The sequence below is a fragment of the Carassius gibelio genome, chromosome B9, assembly GCF_023724105.1.
Source record: "Carassius gibelio isolate Cgi1373 ecotype wild population from Czech Republic chromosome B9, carGib1.2-hapl.c, whole genome shotgun sequence".
NCBI classification, from domain to species: Eukaryota; Metazoa; Chordata; class Actinopteri; order Cypriniformes; family Cyprinidae; genus Carassius; species Carassius gibelio.
Window position 1 is genome coordinate 2,903,392 of NC_068404.1, and position 21,377 is coordinate 2,924,768.

At 42.9% G+C, this 21,377-nt stretch overlaps 1 protein-coding gene across 1 annotated transcript in view; it reads left to right on the forward strand.

Annotated features, from left to right (window-relative positions):
- The first annotated feature begins 8,270 nt into the window (after window positions 1-8,270).
- The window catches only part of LOC127965256 (uncharacterized), a 128,037-nt gene continuing 114,930 nt past the window's right edge, over window positions 8,271-21,377 (forward strand). Inside the window, exon 1 of the mRNA XM_052565955.1 lies at window positions 8,271-11,695. Coding sequence (XP_052421915.1) covers window positions 8,332-9,645 — 1,314 coding nt within the window. The 5' untranslated portion in view covers window positions 8,271-8,331 and the 3' untranslated portion in view covers window positions 9,646-11,695. The remainder of the gene's footprint in view (window positions 11,696-21,377) is intronic.

A 21,377-nucleotide genomic window follows, 5' to 3' on the forward strand; every position in this document is an offset into this window, starting at 1 on the left:
TTAAATGCACTTTTAAAATACTATTGTAAGCTAGCTATATTTTAAAATATGAATCATAAAATATAAGGTTGTGTGTGTGTATATACTGTATGAATCTATCTATCTATCTATCTATCTATCTATCTATCTATCTATCTATCTATCTATCTATCTATCTAATTGTGCAGGCTCTGCTCTGTTCTTCCTTTTCTTTAGCTGTTGTTTTTGGCCGCTGTGTGTGATCTTTCTGCTCTCTGTTGAAGATCATACATCAAACAAGAAAATAATTCTGTAAATACTCAATGCTAAACTTTTTCAGAGCATCCATGTTCTTTCAGGCTGGTTCAGGTGAGTGTTTTTGTCCAGCAGAGGGCAGATGTTTGATGAAGCCAGCCGTACCTGCACTGCTGGACACTGAAAACTCTTCTGGATCGTCCAGTCGATCCTCCAGCTTGTGCACTGAAGATGAGACGTCAAAGCACATAACCAGAAGCACCAGAACCAGAACATACTGTTTCATTATGTCATCTAATATGTTCAGTGGTGTTGGTACCTGAGCATTGTGCATCCCTCATATCACAGTTTCTGCTGGGAAACACATCTTCTTGGAAAGAGGAGCCGGTGAGACACTGCAACACAGAGCTCATGAAGCATGTAAACTGTGACAGAAGTCTTCAATCAAGAGGCTGCAGTGAAAGACACGTTATATGAGAGCATTTATGTGTGTTTAGACGTTTAACTAGTAGTGCAGAGTACTGCTTGCTTGATGCTGGTTGGCAGTGCTGTTGGCACAACATCATCCTCCGTGACGCAGTGATGAAGTTGAGCCAGCAGATCAATCTTCTTCCCGTTCAGCATGTGTGTCACTGAGTCTCGATGGAGGAAGACTCATGCAGCAATTTCATGAATTACAATTGTTTAAAGTGATACTCCACCCCAAAATTATTATTATTTTTTTTTCATTAATCACTTAATCATTACACAAAATATGATCAGGTCAAAGTTTGTGGATATTTTTTGGTCCCGGATTTTTATGAATTTTACTTGTAGTCCACTTTATCAAGAATCTTTGGGTTTAATATGTCACAGTTCACTTTATTTTGTTATCCTCACTTACATAAATGAGCTATAGTGTCTTGCACCCACTAGTAAAAAATACAATAAAATCTGTCTCAATAAAAATTATACATTAAATATGTGTGAATAATTTTTTGGTTTGACTGTATGAACCTACTACAAAAAATCATTTATATATATATATTTTTTTTTAGGTTATTTAAAGTTGTTTGTCAACTACAATAAAATACAAATAGATTTAAGCTTAAGCTTTAACTGCTTGTTAAAAACAAAGCCTTTTATTGTAGATGATTCCAATTTAAATACATGATGAATAAAATGTTAATTTATGTATTTTATTTAAAATATAAAGATTATTTATAATGTTACACAAGAGTTCTATTCAACCAAAAAAAAAAAAAAATTCTACTCAGCTTTTTTCAACATAATAATAATAATAATAATAATAATAATAATAATAATACATATTTCTGAGCTGCAAAATCAGAATATTAGAATAATTTCTGAAGGATCATGTGACTGAAGTAATCATGCTACAAATCCAGCTTTGAAATCACAGGAATAAATTACATTTTAGAATATATTCAAATAGAAAGCAGTTATTTTAAATAGTACAATTATATTTCAAATTGTTACAGTTTGGGCTGTACTTTGGATCAAATAAACACCGGCTTGGTGAGCAGAAGAGACTTCTTTAAAAATCTTACCATTCAAAACCTTTTGACTGGAAGTGTATTTGGTAAATATTTGTGTAATATGCAGGATACTGTACAGTCAGTAATGTTCAGTTCATTGTCATTCAAAAAACGGACCGTAACAGAATGATCAGGACACCAAGCAGTGGCTGATTGTATATTATCCCATAAATATACAATTGTGAGATAAAGAGATGAAAATCTGAAGGTTGTAATAGAAACAGTTATTGGGAGTAAGCAGGTGTGTGTGTGACTTCTCATCTGAAGCGTTTGAGCTCATTCAGGTGAATGACAAACAGAGCCCACACACATCCCAGATTTACATTAGTGAAAGCCTCTGAGAATGGATAAAGATTGGGAGGGCAACATATCCTCTTCTCCATTCATATTAATGACGGCTGATCAGTCGTGTGGGAGTTTGGCTCTGTATCCTGGTGCTTGATGCTTTTTGCTACGCAGAGACTTTAATCAAATGCCAACAGCGAGACATATTGATTAGTGGAGGAAATTACATCCACGACATTTCTATTCCATCAATATATGCTTGAATCGGAGTAAAACTAATTCTGCTTTAAAAACTGTACCCATGAAATAATACTGTAACATTTTGTGAATAAGTCCAAGTCAAAAGAGTCCGCCCAGAGTCTCTGTGACATCCAGGACCATGTGATTCGGACACCTCCTTCAATACAGACTACCCTTCCAAGGTTTGGGCATGTTTGTAAAATAAATTATTTAAGCAAGGACAGCTTAAATCTATCGAATGTATCATTCATAAAGTGAAGACTAAATATTTGAAATAAAATCATGTTCTCTTGAATTTCACTGTCCCTACGGAATAATAACCAGAACACTGATAATAATAATACAAATATAAATTAAATCAATGCATTTAGCAGACGTTTTGCATTCAGGATAACAATTTTCTCCTATCATGTGATCCCCAGGATTCGAACCCTCAACCTTGCGCTTGTTAATGCAATGCTCTTCTACTTGAGCTACAGGAACACATATATAACACATATAAAAATATAACAATAATAATGTCTTTTTGAAATGTTCAAAAGAAAATAGTTGTAATAATATTTCACAATAGTACTGTTTTACTGTATTTTTAATCAATTTAATGAAGCCATGGTAAGCTTAAAAATCCCGAAAGGGGCCTGTTAAAAGTAATTTATTTTTTATTTTATTTTTATTCAAAATATAATTAAAGCAACTCGCATGTCATTATCATTACCATGTATTTATGTGATTGCCTCCTCTGCTTCATATGGAAATAAGTGGAACTCCTAACATTAGATAATTGTATTAGTATGATGAACTGTCCACAGTAGTTCATTGAACGCAAAATCTAAAATGCTTCACTAATCGGTTTTGCATGTTTAATGACCTATGACCCTGCATTGTGTCACGCATTTCCCTTCCCCCTGAGAGTCTGGACATTATTCTGGTGGTCTTTGTGCTCTCTGCCATCCACACAGTATGCTAATAAAGATCACATACTCTCACACACACTCTCATTATGTTAACACTGTCACACACTTGCTCTGTCTGTTTATTTGACCAGTATCTGTCTCAATCCTAGCAGCCATTCCCAGTTCAACTCTCTGTTATGTCCTTCAGTCAAATCGACCGATTGCAACATATATTTAATAGCTTTAATATCATTCATATGTTTTTTTTTTTTTTGATCATTCAAATAACTTAAGTTATCTTCCTGGTGTATCCGAATTCCTTAGCATATCCAAAACTTTGGAACAACTTGATAAATTAAATTAACGAAAAATAAAGCCTCAACAAGTGTTGACATTTCCCAAGATCACAGCAGTAATGACTTTATGAACTACTTTACTTCTAAAATCGATACTATTAGAGATAAAATTTTAACCATTCAGCCGTCAGCTACCGTATCACATCAGACAGTGCACTGTAGACCCCCTGAGGAACAGTTCCACTCATTCACTACTATAGGAGAGGAAGAATTGTATAAATATACTTATACATATACTTATATGACCGCCATCAGTTCGTAGCAGTGAATGAGGAGGTCTTATATTGATCACAAGTGCAGTATTGTTCACGCTTTATATGTTACTCTTGGGCGATATCATCAGGAAACATGGTGTTAGCTTTCACTGTTATGCTGATGATACTCAGCTCTATATTTCTTTGCGGCCCGGTGAAACACACCAATTTGAAAAACTAATGGAATGCATAGTCGATATAAAAAACTGGATGATGAGTAATTTCTTACTTCTAAATTCTGAAAAAACGGAGTTGTTAATTATAGGACCTAAAGAATCTGCATGTAATAATCTAGAACATTGTCTAAGACTTGATGGCTGCTCTGTCAATCCTTCGTCATCTGTTAGGAACCTAGGTGTGCTATTTGATCACAATCTTTCCTTAGAAAGCCACGTTTTTCTAGCATTTGTAAAACTGCATTTTTTCATCTTAGAAATATATCTAAATTACGGCCTATGCTCTCAATCTCAAATGCAGAAATGTTAATCCATGCATTTATGACCTCAAGGGTAGATTATTGTAATGCTTTATTGGGGGGTTGTTCTGCACGCTTAATAAATCAGAATCAGACTGAGCTTTATTGCCAGGTATGTTCACACATACAAGGAATTTGTTTTCGTGACAGAAACTCCACAGTGCAACATGACAGTGACAGAACAAAAAACACAAAATGGAATAAAAAAAAAAAAAATACAAACAGGTGGATAAGGAATGAAAATATACAAATTGACAATGTATGGCAGGTATACTACAATGCGCATTATGTATGTACAGGTATATTATGTGCAAAAAATTTAAGTGTACGCTAAGTATGTGTGTTAGATAAATAAGTGTATGTATATATAAATAATATAAATAGTGTAGCGTGTTCCACAGTTATTATCAGCTGTTCATTAGATGGATTGCCTGAGGGAAGAAACTTTTCCTGTGTCTGGCCGTTCTGGTGCTCAGTGCTCTGTAGCGTCGACCAGATGGCAACAGTTCAAAGAGGGAGTGTGCTGGATGTGAGGGGTACAGAGTGATTTTAACAGCCCTTTTGCTCACTCTGGATAAGTTGTCAGGATCCTGCCCTGTCAGCCTTGTTTGTACTGTCTTTGTGTCTTTGTTTATTTTGTGCCTGAGCACATGGTTGTGTCTCTTGTGTCTGCCACATGCTCCTCTTGTCCCACCTCCTTGTTTTCCCGGGTCACGCCCCCTTGTTTAGTCATCAGTAGACAGAGAGTTGTCACCTGTTCCTCATGTCGCTGTATGCTTCTTATTGTGCTCTCTTTCCTCTTGTAGCTGTCGGTTCGTTTTTGGCTGAATGTTTTCCTACGTGTGTTTTGCAGTTTCAAGTTTTTCTTGTCAAATCTAGTTTTTTTTTGCCTTTTGGACTTTCCTGTTTCTACTTGTTTCTCCAAGAGTTATTTTTCCCCCTAGGTCTTCTATTTTAGTTCCTTTTTAGTTTAAGCTTATTTTCACCTATTACCCATAATTTATCCTTCTAGTCTTTTGCTAGATTTAAATCTCTAGTCTAGTTTAGTTTTTTTCCTCAGCATTTTCCTGTAAGGGCCTAACCTTTTATTTATTGTGTTTTCCCTTAGTTTCTTGGTATTTATTTATTTATTTGTTTACTTTTTCTTGTTTTTTGAGAAGGAATTTCTTGTTCCAGGTATTGTTTGTGTTGTCTAGTGTGCTAGTTGTTTTGTCCGGTCTTGTGTTGTCTTTGTCTGTTGTGTTCTCCCCCTCCAGCCCTGCCTGGCCGTCTGTGGTTCCCCGACCACTGGTTCCCTCACCCTTGCAGCTGTATCGGTTCTGGCAAGTGACTTTCAAGCTGCAATTCTCTGCTCCTTTGTCTCTCGCCTGGTCATCTACATTCTGTCTGGTCTTTCCAACTCCCAGCAGTGGTCCTAGCTGCTGCCTCCCTATGCTGGTTCCAGTGGTCACCCTCAGCTATCCAGTCATTTCCCCAGTATCCCCTCCTGTTGGACTTTCACTGTTGTATGCCCTATCCTACTCTCTGGACTGTTCAAACCACTCCCTCCTATTGTGCTTTGTCTAATTTGTCAATAAACACCCCTTGTTCATTCTGCATCTGGGTCCTCTACCTCAGTAACCCTGACAGAACGAACCAGCCATTCTAGGACCCAGCAGAATGAGAATTAAAATTGTTCCACCTGCCACTGCGGAAGGGAGATTGGCGCTCCAACAGGCACTGGCATCACTTCGTCAGCAGGACCAGGAACCACGGTCCTATGCCCAATTCTTTTGGACCATGGCTAGGGGCCTAGAATATGATGATGCAACCCTAAAGGAGGCCTTCAACCTCACTCTGGATGACCCCTTACCTCGATGGGAGATGGAGCAGCAGCGTATTTAGAATTTTTGGGACTTCTCTAATTATGTGCATCACCGCAAGGGCTGGCAAATCCTTAACCCTCCGGAGGATATAAGCAGTGACCATCAACCTGCCCTCCTTCCCTCTTTGAGTCAAGTCCACGATCATCTTCTAACTCCCACTGAGAAACGAAGGGACCGAAGGAAGAGTGTGGCCCAAGTTGCTGCAGCTGCCATGGAGTCCTCTGTGCTGGCTCCAGCCTCTGAGAGTAGCTCAGTGCCAGCTCCTGCTTCTGAGTCAATTAAGCCTTCTGAAGCTGTCAAGGTAGCTTTAAAGGAAGTTTCCCAGTCAACCTCTGTTCTGGTGTCCGTCAAGTCTGTCCCAGTTAAGTCAAAGCCAGTCATGTCAAGTCTTGATACTTGTGTGTTTTTGTCAGTCCAAGTTACTCAAGAAGTGGTCAAGATGACGAATTCGCCCTGGGGGGCGTAAGGGTAGGATGTCCCGTGCAAGGATGGCTAGAACCCTTTGTTCAGATGCCCCTCGTATACTTACTCTGGATGATCCCAAGTTGCCTGATGCTTCAGTTATGGCCATGGAGGCAGGTTCTAAGCAGCATGATTTTCCTGTTAGGGTAACGGACGTCATTCCTGAGCAGCCCCCTCTCTCTGTCACCGACACTCATGTCAGGCCTGAGCTGGCCACTCCTGACACTACCATGGAGACCACTCCTAAACAGCCCACTATGTCGGTCATATCTCTGGAGGGCATTCTCAAGCCATCAGCCCCCACCGGCACTGAATATGCTTCTGCCATGGAGCCTCCAGAATCTTCACAAGCCCCTCACCAGAGTCTAGAGTCTTCATCCCAGTTTATTCAGCCCCAGACGCCAGTCAAGCGTCTGCATCAGTAATCCAAGAATCCGTTCATGAGTCTGTTCCTGATGCCCCCAAGGGCACTCAAGAATCCATCCCAGAGTCTGTTGCGGTGGCCCAAGAGGACCATTTAGAAGCCACAGGAGGTGTTCCTGAGACTGTCTTTGAGCCAGTTCCAGGTCTGGAGAGTAGTTTAGCAGCCCCCGATGGCCATCAAGAGCCAGTTTCCTGGTCAATCTTCATAACGCCAGAGGGCAGTTCGTCATCCCCCAGCAGGAGTCAAGAGTCGGTTCTTGAGCCTATTCCTGCATCCCAGGAGGGCATTTCAACAAGTCCCAAGGGCTGTCCAGTGTCAGTATTTGAACTTGGTCCAGAGGCCCCTAAGAGCATCCCTGTAGTATCCCCAGAACCCACTCCCGAGTCAGTTCCAGTAGCCCCAGAGGGCAGCTCAGCATCCCCTGAGGGCGGTCAAGAACCCACTCCCGAGTCAGTTCCAGTAGCCCTGGAGGGCAGCTCAGCAGCCCCTGAGGGCGGTCAAAAACCCACTCCCGAGTCAGTTCCAGTAGCCCCGGAGGGCAGCTCAGCTGCCCCTGAGGGCGGTCAAGAACCCACTCCCGAGTCAGTTCCAGTAGCCCCGAAGGGCAGCTCAGTAGCCCCTGAGGGCGGTCGAGAACCCACTCCCGAGTCAGTTCCAGGAGTCCCAGAGGGCAGTCCAGAACCAAGTCCGCAGCCCATTCCAGCTGCCCCAGGGGGCAGTTTATCAGCCTCTGAGTTCATTCAAGAGTCAGCTTCTGAGTCTCTTCCTGTGGCCCAGGAGAGCATTTTGACAGTCCTCACAAACATTCCACAGTCGCCTTTGGAGCCTGGTCAAGAGAACCCTAATCTATTTGAGGCCATTCCAGAATCCCTTGCTAGTCATGTCTTGCCAACCAAGAATACCCGGAAATCCACCCAGAATACCCAGTCCAGTTGGCAACCCTTGCCTGAGAGAGGTGTTCCTGTTGGGAGAGGTGCCACCAGCCATGACCCCACCTTTGCAGAGTGGGATAGACAGGGTTTCCCCAAGCCGGCAGCATCCTGGCCTTTCACCTGTGCCCCCTTTAACTCCTCCACCCAGGGTGGATGCCTGGAGGCGTCCTTTGGAGGGGGGGGGGGGGGGTACTGTCAGGATCCTGCCCTGTCAGCCTTGTTTGTACTGTCTTTGTTCAATTTGTCTTTGTTTATTTTGTGCCTGAGCACATGGTTGTGTCTCTTGTGTATAGAGACTGTGTCTGTTCCACGAACTAGAAAATACAAAAAACGTCCAAACCAAGTTAAGGTTAACAATTTAATTGAGGTTCAACAAATAAAAAACAAATGCAATATGGATAAACAAATGATAAAGATTGGCTTATTGAATATCAGATCCATTTCTACGAAAACACTTTTTGTAAATAATATGATAACTGATCATAATATAGATGTGCTCTGCTTGACAGAAACCTGGCTAAAACCTGATGATTACATTATTTTAAATGAGTCCACCCCCCAAGATTATTGTTATAAACACGAGCCGCGTCTAAAAGGCAAAGGGGGAGGTGTTGCTTCAATTTATAATAACATTTTCAGGATTTCTCAGAGGGCAGGCTTCAAGTATAACTCGTTTGAAGTAATGGTGCTTCATATAACATTATCCAGAGAAACCAATGTTAATGATAAATCCCCTGTTATGTTTGTACTGGCTACTGTATACAGGCCACCAGGGCACCATACAGACTTTATTAAAGAGTTTGGTGATTTTACATCCGAGTTAGTTCTGGCTGCAGATAAAGTCTTAATAGTTGGTGATTTTAATATCCATGTCGATAATGAAAAAGATGTATTGGGATCAGCATTTATAGACATTCTGAACTCTATTGGTGTTAGACAACACGTTTCAGGACCTACTCATTGTCGAAATCATACTCTAGATTTAATACTGTCACATGGAATTGATGTTGATAGTGTTGAAATTATTCAGCCAAGTGATGATATCTCAGATCATTATTTAGTTCTGTGTAAACTTCATATAGCCAAAATTGTAAATTCTACTTCTTGTTACAAGTATCGAAGAACCATCACTTCTACCACAAAAGACAGCTTTTTAAGTTATCTTCCTGATGTATCCGAATTCCTTAGCATATCCAAAACCTCAGAACAACTTGATGATGTAACAGAAACTATGGACTCTCTCTTTTCTAGCACTTTAAATACAGTTGCTCCTTTACGCTTAAGAAAGGTTAAGGAAAACAGTTTGACACCATGGTATAATGAGCATACTCGCACCCTAAAGAGAGCAGCCCGAAAAATGGAGCACAGCTGGAGGAAAACAAAACTAGAGGTATTTCGTATTGCTTGGCGGGAAAGTAGCATATCCTACCGAAAAGCATTAAAAACTGCTAGATCTGATTACTTTTCTTCTCTTTTAGAAGAAAACAAACATAACCCCAGGTATTTATTCAATACAGTGGCTAAATTAACGAAAAATAAAGCCTCAACAAGTGTTGACATTTCCCAACACCACAGCAGTAATGACTTTATGAACTACTTTACTTCTAAAATCGATACTATTAGAGATAAAATTGCAACCATTCAGCCGTCAGCTACAGTTTCGCATCAGACAGTGCACTATAGACCCCCTGAGGAACAGTTCCACTAATTCTCTACTATAGGAGAGGAAGAATTGTATAAACTTGTTAAATCATCTAAACTTACAACATGTATGTTAGACCCTATACCATCTAAGCTCTTAAAAGAGGTGCTTCCAGAAGTCATAGGTCCTCTTCTGACTATTATTAATTCCTCATTGTTATTAGGACATGTCCCCAAAACCTTCAAACTGGCTGTTATTAAGCCTCTCATAAAAAAGCCACAACTTGACCCCAGAGAACTAGTTAATTATAGACCAATCTCGAATCTCCCTTTTCTGTCCAAGATACTAGAAAAGGTGGTATCCTCACAATTATATTCCTTCTTAGAGAAAAATGGTATATGTGAGGATTTCCAGTCAGGATTTAGACCCTATCATAGTACTGAAACTGCTCTCCTTAGAGTTACAAATGATCTGCTCTTATCATCTGATCGTGGGTGTATCTCTCTATTAGTTTTATTGGATCTTAGTGCTGCGTTTGACACAATTGACCACAACATTCTTTTGCATAGACTTGAACACTTTGTTGGCATCAGTGGAAGTGCATTAGCATGGTTTAAATCGTACTTATATGACCGCCATCAGTTCGTAGCAGTGAATGAAGATGTATAATATCGATCACAAGTGCAGTATGGAGTACCTCAAGGCTCAGTTCTAGGGCCGCTACTTTTCACGCTTTATATGTTACCCTTGGGAGATATCATCAGGAAACATGGTGTTAGCTTTCACTGTTATGCTGATGATACGCAGCTCTATATTTCCTCGCAGCCCGGTGAAACACAACAATTTGAAAAACTAATGGAATGCATAGTCGATATAAAAAGTTGGATGACGAGTAATTTCTTACTGCTAAATTCAGAAAAAACAGAGGTGTTAATCATAGGGCCTAAAAACTCTACTTGTAATAACCTAGAACACTGTCTAAGACTTGATGGTTGCTCTGTCAATTCTTCGTCATCAGTTAGGAACCTAGGTGTGCTACTTGATCGCAATCTTTCCTTAGAAAGCCACGTTTCTAGCATTTGTAAAACTGCATTTTTCCATCTCAAAAATATATCTAAATTACGGCCTATGCTCTCAATGTCAAATGCAGAAATGTTAATCCATGCATTTATGATTTCAAGGTTAGACTACTGTAATGCTTTATTGGGTGGTTGTTCTGCACGCTTGGTAAACAAACTACAGCTAGTCCAAAATGCAGCAGCAAGAGTTCTTACTAGAACCAGGAAGTATGACCATATTAGCCCGGTCCTGTCCACACTGCACTGGCTCCCTATCAAACATCGTATAGATTTTAAAATATTGCTTATTACTTATAAAGCCCTGAATGGTTTAGCACCTCAGTATTTGAATGAGCTCCTTTTACATTATACTCCTCTACGTCCGCTACGTTCTCAAAACTCAGGCAATTTGATAATACCTAGAATATCAAAATCAACTGCGGGCGGCAGATCCTTTTCCTATTTGGCGCCTAATCTCTGGAATAACCTACCTAACATTGTTCGGGAGGCAGACACACTCTTGCAGTTTAAATCTAGATTAAAGACCCATCTCTTTAACCTGGCATACACATAACATACTAATATGCTTTTAATATCCAAATCCGTTAAAGGATTTTTAGGCTGCATTAATTAGGTAAACTGGAACCGGAACACTTCACATAACACCGTACTTTCTACATCATTAGAAGAATGGCATCTACGCTAATATTTGTCTGTTTCTCTCTTGTTCCGAGGTCACCGTGGCCACCAGATCCAGTCTGTGTCCAGATCAGAGGGTCACTGCAGTCACCCGGATCCAGTACGTATCCAGACCAGATGGTGGATCAGCACCTAGAAAGGACCTCTACTGCCCTGAAAGACAGCGGAGACCAGGACAACTAGAGCCCCAGATACAGATCCCCTGTAAAGACCTTGTCTCAGAGGAGCACCAGGACAAGACCACAGGAAACAGATGATTCTTCTGCACAATCTGACTTTGCTGCAGCCTGGAATTGAACTACTGGTTTCGTCTGGTCAGAGGAGAACTGGCCCCCCAACTGAGCCTGGTTTCTCCCAAGGTTTTTTTTCTCCATTCTTTCACCGATGGAGTTTCGGTTCCTTGCCGCTGTCGCCTCTGGCTTGCTTAGTTGGGGTCACTTCATCTACAGCGATATCGTTGACTTGATTGCAAATTAAAACAGACACTATTTCAACTGAACAGAGATGACATCAATGAATTCAATGATGAACTGCCTTTAACTATCATTTTGCATTATTGAGACACTGTTTTCCAAATGAATGTTGTTCAGTGCTTTGGCGCAATGTATTTTGTTTAAAGCACTATATAAATAAAGGTGATTGATTGATTGATTGTGTCTGCCACGTGCTCCTCTTGTCCCACCTCCTTGTTTTCCCGGGTCACGCCCCCTTGTCCTCATTAGTCAGAGTGTTGTCACCCGTTCCTCATGTCGCTGTATGCTTCTTATTGTGCTCTCTTTGCCTACGTGTGTTTTGCAGTTTCAAGTTTTTCTTGTCAAATCTAGTTTTTTTTTTTTGCTTTTTGTACTTTCCTGTTGAGCCCAGCTACTTGTTTCTCCAAGAGCTATTTTTCCCCCTAGGTCTTCTATTTTAGTTCCTTTTTAGTTTAAGCTTATTTTCACCTATTACCCATGAGTTATCCTTCTAGTCTTTTGCTTGATTCAAATCTCTAGTCTAGTTTAGTTTTTTCCCTCAGCATTTTCCTGTAAGGGCCTAACCTTTTATTTATTGTGTTTTCCCTTAGTTTCTTGGTATTTATTTATCTATTTATTTACTTGTTTACTTTTTCTTGTTTTTTGGGAAGGAATTTCTTGTTCTCTGTATTGTTTGTGTTGTCTGGTGTGCTAGTTGTTTTGTCTGGTCTTGTGTTGTCTCTGTCTGTTATGTTCTCCCCCTCCAGCCCTGCCTGGCCGTCTGTCGTTCCCTGACCACTGGTTCCCTCACCCTTGCAGCTGTATCGGTTCTGGCAAGTGACTTTCAAGCTGCAATTCTCTGCTCCTTTGTCTCTTGCCTGGTCATCTACATTCTGTCTGGTCTTGCCAACACCGAGCAGTGGTCCTAGCTGCTGCCTCCCTATGCTGGTTCCAGTGGTCACCCTCAGCTATCCAGTCATTGCCCCAGTATCCCCTCCTGTTGAACGTTCACTGTTGTATGCCCTATCCTACTCTCTGGACTGTTCAAACCACTCCCTCCTATTGTGCTTTGTCTAATTTGTCATTAAACACCCCTTGTTCATTCTGCATCTGGGTCCTCTACCTCAGTAACCCTGACATAAGTACAGTTCTTGAATAGATGGGAGGGTTGCACTGATGATTCGCTCAGCAGTCCGGACTACCCTCTGTAGTTTTCTGAGGTCCGATCCGAACCGAACCAGTAACTGAAGTGCAGAGGATGGATTCAATGATGGTGGAGTAGAACTGTTTCAGCATCTCCTGTCGCAGGTTAAACTTCCGCAGCTGGCGAAGGAAGTACAACCTCTGCTGGGCCTTTTTCACAATGGAGTCACTATGAATGTCCCACTTCAGGTCCTGAGAGATAGTGGTGCCCAGGAACCTGAATGACTCCACTGCAGTCACAGTGCTGTTCATGATGGTGAGTGGGGGAAGTGCAGGGGGGTTTCTCCTGAAGTCCACGATCATCTCCACTGTTTTCAGTGTGTTCAGCTCCAGGGTGTTGAGATTGCACCAGACAGCCAGCTTTTTAACCTCCTCTCTGTAAGCAGACTCGTCACTGTTGTAACAACAATGAGTTTTACATAGTAATTAACTCAAATGATATATAGGGAATTTGAATAATTAATCAAGAATTTGATTAATATATATCTCAGATGACAGTTACATTTAATTTTATTGATTATGAAAAATAGCTCAATTGCCAATACCAATACTAATCACAGGGCACTGTAATTTACTCATTAATATGTCAATATTACATTCTTCATATCAATTATTGTGATCTCTTACTGTAAATTACTGCAGATCAAACAGTGGATTGTCCAGCAAGCCAGATTGACCTATCAGTTTTCAATAGAGATATCACTTTTTATAATTCAAGGAAAAGTATTCTCTGGCCATGAAAATATTATCCTATCCTTATGATAAATTTAGTTTCTAAATTTAGAGCTTGTAGCTAAAGACCAAAACATTTCAGTGACTCGTAATGTGAGTGGGGTGGAGTCCAAGCCAATCATTTTATATATGAGTTTTTAATAATTCAACTAGTAATACATCAAACTACAAATCACACAGAGTAAATATGCGTACGAAAATACAGACAATAAACATTTACAAGACATAACGGAATCCAAATAAAAGAGAGAGAGAGAGAGAGAGAGAGAGAGAGAGAGAGAGAGAAGTGGGGAAAGCGAGAGAGATCACAGAATGAGCTCAGGTATGAAAATCAGTCAGTAAACCTTAGTGGAACCAACAACAAATCAGATCATAATAACACTTTAAACCAGCATTTAAATCTCCATAGAGAAAGTGATACTTGCAGAAGTGTCCCATGTGAGTGTGGCGTGAGATCGGCGTCGAGCTTGTGAGCTTTGCGCGTTGAAACAGCCATGTGCCATGAAACGGAGGCCATGTGACGCGCGTGCACGCTGCGCTTGGCGTGAGCGTGGAGCACGTGGTCCTTTGTTCTGTCCTCGCGCGGTATTTGAAAGGTTCAACAAACATTGTTCCAGAATTCGTCTTCCTTGCGTGGAGAGGCGAATAGTTTAATAAACTTAGTAAAGAAAAGAAAAGAAAACGAACGAAACGAAAGCTTCCAAAGGAGCCATTAAAATGGCTTTTTCTCTCAGCCCCTGTGCTGAGGGGGTTCGCGCTATGAGCGAAGCAACGTTGGAGAGCAGCGTGTCCGAGAACGGAGAAGAGAAAGAAGAGCAAAAAGAGCGACGAAGAGAGGGTGGACCTTGTTTGGTCAATTCTTATAGCTTGAAATAGTTCACGCCCATTTTCGAGGGAGCATCCAATGAATGTCCGCGATCTGAAGCGGAGGGAAAGTTCCTTTGTCTCGGTTGAGACAACCCCCTGATGATTTAGGGCCTGTCCGATTTCATCAGGAATATTAAAACAAGTTCATTATTCCAGATTAAATACATTTTTCATTACTTTGCTTTAGATAAGTGGGTCTGTCAAAGCATGACGATTAGAACAAGACTAGACATAATATATAAATGACCAAAGATCTAATTTTTAGATCGAATTACACATTTAAAGATTTGTTTAACACATGATAACACTGCAGATATTCCCAATTTATATGGGAAACCTCTAATGTACCGCAAAACAATACTATACACATTAAGACTACATTTGAGTACATTCTATCATTCTTTTGTAAGGATTAGGTTTCCTGTCCTGTGGTCCTGTGAGCTCGTAAAATTTTACGAGCTACCAAGGAGTGTGGGGGTTGCAGAACATTTCTTTTTGAGAAAGTATAAGATTGAAATCAAGCATTTCCACTTATAAGTCAGCACTTTAACCATTTACCCAGGATTAACCATTTTATGCAATACACAAACATATAAAATACATATTTAATAAAGGACTTACAAAAGTAAGGAACAAAAAGAAAGGTTTCTTTTGTGTGTGTGTGTGTGTGTGTATGTTAAGGAATTTGGTTTCAGGTATCCTTTGAGGCTCGCATGGGTATCGTAAAGTAATTTAAGTCCAGCCAGGCTGGTATTTAGTACCAACAGTCTGAATTTACAAAACAGAATTTAACCCATGAATCGCTGACCTGCATATCTGTTACATCTCCCCCTTTACGTCAGATGAAGTCCCTGTGTGGACATCATCGGACGGCAATCATCCCGGATGGGCAGATGACAGGTGAATCGTGATGGTCATGCAGCAGGTGGGTCATGATGACAGGTGGTTCCTGAAGCTGAGGATTCAGCTTGGTGAGGTTCGGTATTGTCTTTGACTTTGCTTCCCTTTTCCGGGGATTCCATCGGAGACCTCCAGCCACAGTTGTCGTGAGTTTGGCTGTAGAGGTTTGCATCTCGTTGAGTATCCTGTATAGGATGAAGGTCACGCCAAGAGTCAGGGCGGGACCAATGACGGTGGAGATGCACCGTGCAGTGTCGGCAGCAGTCCAGGCTAGGACCGCAGATGACTGGTTCAGAATGGGCTGTCGAGACAGTGCTTGGAGGGCTGTATCGACAGGAGTAATGTCAATGTGTTGGGTGGTACCTTTCAGTACTTGGTCCAGCAGGTTGGCACGGGTGGCGGTGTCATGCTGGTCGTAGGTCAGCATAGCTGAGCGCACAGGAGTGTTGACGAGCCATCTGTTACCCACAATCTCTGCTTGCGTTTCTGTGACTTGTGTACGAGGCTTGGCTTCGGCAGGGCAGCGCGTATCGCTGACCCAGGGTTGCAGCTCGCAGATTCCTTCAGAGTTGTGTCTGAGGAAGGGTTTGCTAAGGCAGAGATAATGAATGTCTTTGGTTAAAGTACACATGTGCATGTTTGGGGCCAGGTACAGCTGTGTGTTGCTGTCGTGGTAGGCCACCACATTTGGAATGTGTGTTTTGGTGTGGGTGTTGCTCTTCCACATCCTGACACTGACAATGTCTTTAGGTCTGTAGACTTGGTTTGACTCACTGATGAGTTGGTTCAGGAGCATGTTCACTTCTCTCTGTTTGGGGTTTACGTGCCGTAGGAAGGCGCTATCCAGAGAGTTGGCCAGGTGCATTCGTAGCAGGTCAGCTGGCATGGTGATGGTGTAAGACAGCACAGTTAACACAAGGCTTAAGGGTATCATGTGTGGTGGGGTTTTACTCGTGGTTAGGCTGTCTTTGGAGGAGCTAACCTCCCACAGCATGGCTGTTGTTAATGCTGTTAACAGCTGAGTCTGGGTAAAGTCCTTCTGGAAGACAGTAAACAGTGGTTTCAAGGAGTTTACAGTCTGGTTCGCTGCATTGACACTGGACATAACAATGTTAAACATTCTGGCGGCAGCAGCGGCTCTAAGCAAAGCTCCCGGGAACTGTTTGGAGCGGTGGTGGTGTCCACCTAACTCCATTTGTGTAACCGTCACTTTCTCATGTTGGCTGAACAGGTGTTTGACATCGGCCTCAGTGTGAGTGAGGGAGTCCTCTCTCCATCGGAACCTTGTACAGCTGTATTCGGTTACAGTGCTGGGGTAGTGTGCCCTGTCATCGGTAGTCAGGAGTCTCAGCGGTTTTCTCGGTGGCAGCTGTCCTCTCTTTGGCTGACAGCACGGCACGGCAAACCACAGCAGCATCCTGGTACAGATAATAGGGAGAGAGAGAGAGAAAGGGGAGAAAGAAACAAACAAGGCCTGTCTTTGGTTGGACAGGACAGTCTCTTTGCTTCGTGGGCGGCGACTGGGTTTAGCTCGCCCTCGCCCATGTTTTGCCACATCTTGCTGCTGGCATGACGCTTGCCTCAGTGTTGTGTCAGTGGCTCTGGTGCTGCGTGGTGCAGCACATGCTGCGTCATGGAAATATATTGGCAGTATCCCCCTTTTGCTCCGTGGCATTACACGCCCTGGCATTGTGATGTCAGACGGTGCACAACCCACAATATTGTTCTGTGCACGCAGCATGGTTTGTGTATCATGCAGTGGTCTGGGGCTTTGGTTGTCAGTGACTGTAGACTGGTTGCCAGGGTGGATGGAGGGGTCTGAGAGGTGGTAAAGTCATTATCAAGGTTTCAGAAGCCTGCATGTCCGCTGTGTTGGTCTGTGTAGACAACGGAGCCTGCGTAAGCGATTCTGAGGTAGGCAGTTTAGCTAGTAAAGTTCTTGTGCTGTGTGTAATCACTGCAACCTTGAATGTGGGTGGGTGGGTTGGGAGTGACCACAGAATGTTGTTTAGTGTGCCAGTTTTGGCAAGGGTGTCAGTGTGATCTTTAAAGTCCTTGTCTAGACTTGGTAACTTTGAGTGTCCTTTTTCCTTCTTCCAGTACACGATCACATTGTGTGTTTTTGTGATGTTATCACATTGCTGGAACAGGTGTTGGTGTTTGACATGCTTGTTGTTTGCAAGTGTGAGTCCGAGTTCCACACATTCAGGTGAGGATTGGAAGAAACCCAGCGTGTGGTGTAAGGTTTGACCACCTTGCAGGTTGAGTCGAACAGCGACCCCTTTGGTGTAAGCTGGTACCACCGTACCCTGTTTGTTGACTAAGGTACAGAGGCTTGAACTTGGGCCTGTTGTTAGGGCGTTGTACTCATGGCTGGCTGCTGGGGTTCCCGTGACCTCTGTGACCTGACCGTCTGGCTCTGTGGGAGTTCCCGTGACCTCTGCGACCTGACAGTCTGGCTCTAGCAACCTGTGTGGCTGGAGAGAAAGAGGTTCTCGCACTTGAGCAAAGTCTTTTAGCTGTTTGAAGTTCAGAAAAGGGTCAAAGTGTTCTAGCAGGTCTTTGTCGATGAGCAATGTATGAGTGTTCATTGGTGGGACATACATGGGATGTATCAGACTCATCGGAACGAATGTCAGGTGAATGGAAACAACCTGTTCAAACTGGATGTCATCCTGTCTGTACACCTGTACATTCAGTTCATAAGTTTGAGGTGTAAGAGTTCGATCTTGTCTCTTAGCTTCAAATTGGAGTCTTTGAAAAGGTAAGATGAGATCACCGTCAGGTTTAATCCTGTGCCGATCAGGTCTTCCCTGTTGACTCCTTTTCGGCCCACCCCCTTTTTGACAGGGCTGCCCAGGAATGTTGGCATTAGGGCAGGTGGGACGATCGGTGGGTGATGAGGACCGGTCTTGTGTAGCTCGCTGCGAAGGCAGGTAGTCAAAACAGCATTTTCTGGTACCTTGTGTTTGTGGTACCTGGTGTGAGGACCTGTGCTGTCTCGTTCAGTTAGCTGTAGCTGTTGACTGTGGAGCTCGGGCAGTGTTCTGGGTGCTTGGCTCATCTTCCTTGCGAGTATTCATGTGAAGAAGATCTTTCAGCACCCTCAGGATCTCTGCTGTCTCAGACGTGGCTGCACTGTGTTGCCCTCTGCTGGCTTGGAATGGTATTGACTCTCTGTAAAGATGTCTGTGACTGTGGTGTTGTAGAGCGCCATCTAGGGTTAACTCCAAGCAGTGCTCAGAGACAGAGACTTTGGGGTATTTCACAGTCTTTTCACAAATCGTCTTTTGCTTGGTGCAAGCTTTGTGGGCTAAGTTCCGTAACTCTTGTGTAGTCCTGTTACGGGGACACGCTGGGACTCTGAGATGAAAACTCCAACTGGCATGTAGGTTTGGGAGGAACAGAGTTTTTAAGTTGAAATCCTGTTCCATACCTGGTTCGTTGCATGCTCCGAAGTAGGTGTTTCGTAGCTGACTACAGAAAGTTTGTGGGTTTTCAAATCGGCCCTGTTTGAGGTCCATAGCAATAAGGAGCCCATGGTCTGAGTTTGGATCAGAGAATTCAAGAATCAAAGTCTGTAGCAGTTGCTGGTAGTACGCTTTGACAGTCTCTGGTTGACGATCCAGAAAGCAATGCACATCACGGCTGGACGTGATTTTTAACAGGTACAATGTGTTCACATCTGTCACGTTAGCGACAGTTTGCAAATGAAAGTCAATGGCTTGTAAAGAAGCATGAACGTCATGTCCTCCTGCAGGATCTGGATTGAATGTAGAGATGCTTCTGGCTAGCTTGTGAAGTTCTCTGTGAGCAGTGCAGGGTTTGGTGACATGCGTTCTCTGGAAGGGTTCTCTTCCCTCCGTTGTTGACAGATGTTCTTGTAAGCTGGCTGGTGATTTCCTTAGAAGGGAGATTACACCCCCTTTTCCAGCTCTGGGTTCTTGGCTGAAAGGGTTGGAGTGGCGGCCCGGGAGAAATTTTGTGGTGTGCGTTTCTCCGATCCAGCCACTCTGTAATCTGTGAAATTGTCTCAGTTCTGTGTGAACAGTGTAAAGTTCATTTTGGAGCTCATCTCTCTGCAGAGTAAGCTTGTTGAATTTAGCTCGGGCCGCTTGCAAGTGTGTTTTGCAGGCCCAGGTTTTATAGTCTCTTTCTTTCAATTCAGTCTCTGCTCTTTTTAGGAGAGCGTCACCTTGCTGGAGTTTTTTGTTGAGTTCTTTTCTGGCTTCTCTCTCCAGCTGTTCTCTTTGATCTGTGTCGAGGCGAAGATCTTGCAGGGCATTGTGAAGTCTTTCAACTCCTTTCTGTAGCTCTGGATCTGTGTCGTCCTCTTTCTTGTGCTGGTTCTGGGTCTCGAGGAGAAGCTGATCAAGATGACTCTGGGTTGGGGCCTGGTCCTTCCAGGCCTCCTCCGCGATGTTGCTCCGTTCACTGAGCCGTGCCTGGGTGACGAGAATGTGAACTAGGCTTCCGAAGATCCTGGCGAGTTCTCTGTAGTAGTCGCTTTGGTTTGGATCGCGTGCCATCAGTTCATCTAGCTCGGTGTCTAGTTGCTCTGGGTGCTGCAGGTTACTGGCGTCCTTGGGCAGGAAGGGGGTCGTCACTGCTTTCAACCATGTCGAGAGGTGGCCCCCGTGGACTGCTGGACTGGATGCCTGGAACATCCTGATTCTCTGTCGGCGAGAGAAGCACAGCACACACACACAAAAAGACCAATGCAAGTTCGTTCTACGTTTAACGAGCTATATTCATACGGGCTGTGCCGTTTATGAGAATTTTGGGGCTGACTGATGCAAACAGTCAGACAGTTAAGTAGCCAATTAACTTGGGTCAACGAAGGACCTGAAATGGAGATTTGACAGGCAGTAGCCTAGCGGGTCGTGTGATGACACCGGCTGCTGGTGGTCGCTCTACTATTTAACTTCGTTGGTGGCTCCCAGGTTACTGTCTCTATGTGAAATGAAAGAAACAAATCACAACAGAACAGGTGGTAGAAAAAGATCAAAGTGAAACACAACACTTGAAATGAGAAGAAACACAATGTGTTAGTGAGAATAAGGAGGCCTAAGCCTACTGCTAGGTTTTAAGATAGGGCCAACAGGTGAGTGGGCTATCTGGGTAGGAAACCTAGAAATATGGTGTGGCTTAAAGAAGCAAAAGGGTCAAACACTTAAAATATATCCGGGGGAATATCTAATATTCTGTGGCTTATAATAAGTGGATGGGTTTTATCACATTTGGTTCACCTGGGTGGAATCCAGCGGCACGGTCAGCCTCCCTGGCGCTCCCAAACACTCAACCGCAGTGTCCCTGGCCCTCCGTTACTCTGACGCTGCGCCCTCTCAAACAGCTTGTGACTTTTAACACAACCGGCAACACCAAGATGTCAACCGCCAGACAGCACTACAAAATTGGGCTGTTCCCCAGGACCCTCTCTTCGAAAAGAAAGTGGGCCCCGATTTAGCCCCCGGTTTAGGTACTGGTCCCAGAGATTGCGTCGTGTGTCGGCTGGACTGATTGATCACCGTTGGAGTGCCAAATTGCTGATGTCTCCACTGCGTGCCGCAAACGAACAGAGATAAGAGGGACCGAGTTTCACTCACAGCCAGTGTTGGTAACGCCGGTCGGCCCCCTTGCTCACTGGAAACCTGAGATGATTGTCCAATCACCAAGGGAGTTCTACAATCAAATACACAAAGGATGAACAAAGGAAACTTTAAGTTAATTAAGGTTTGGTTTGTTTAACATCAATTGAGTAACTATGTAGAAAGGAAAGGTAACAGCTTTACCTAATAATGATAAAACAAAGAAAGGGAATTATAATAATGGTAATTATTAAAATAACCTAAATCAAAAGAGAGAAGAAAGAATAATACAAATCAAA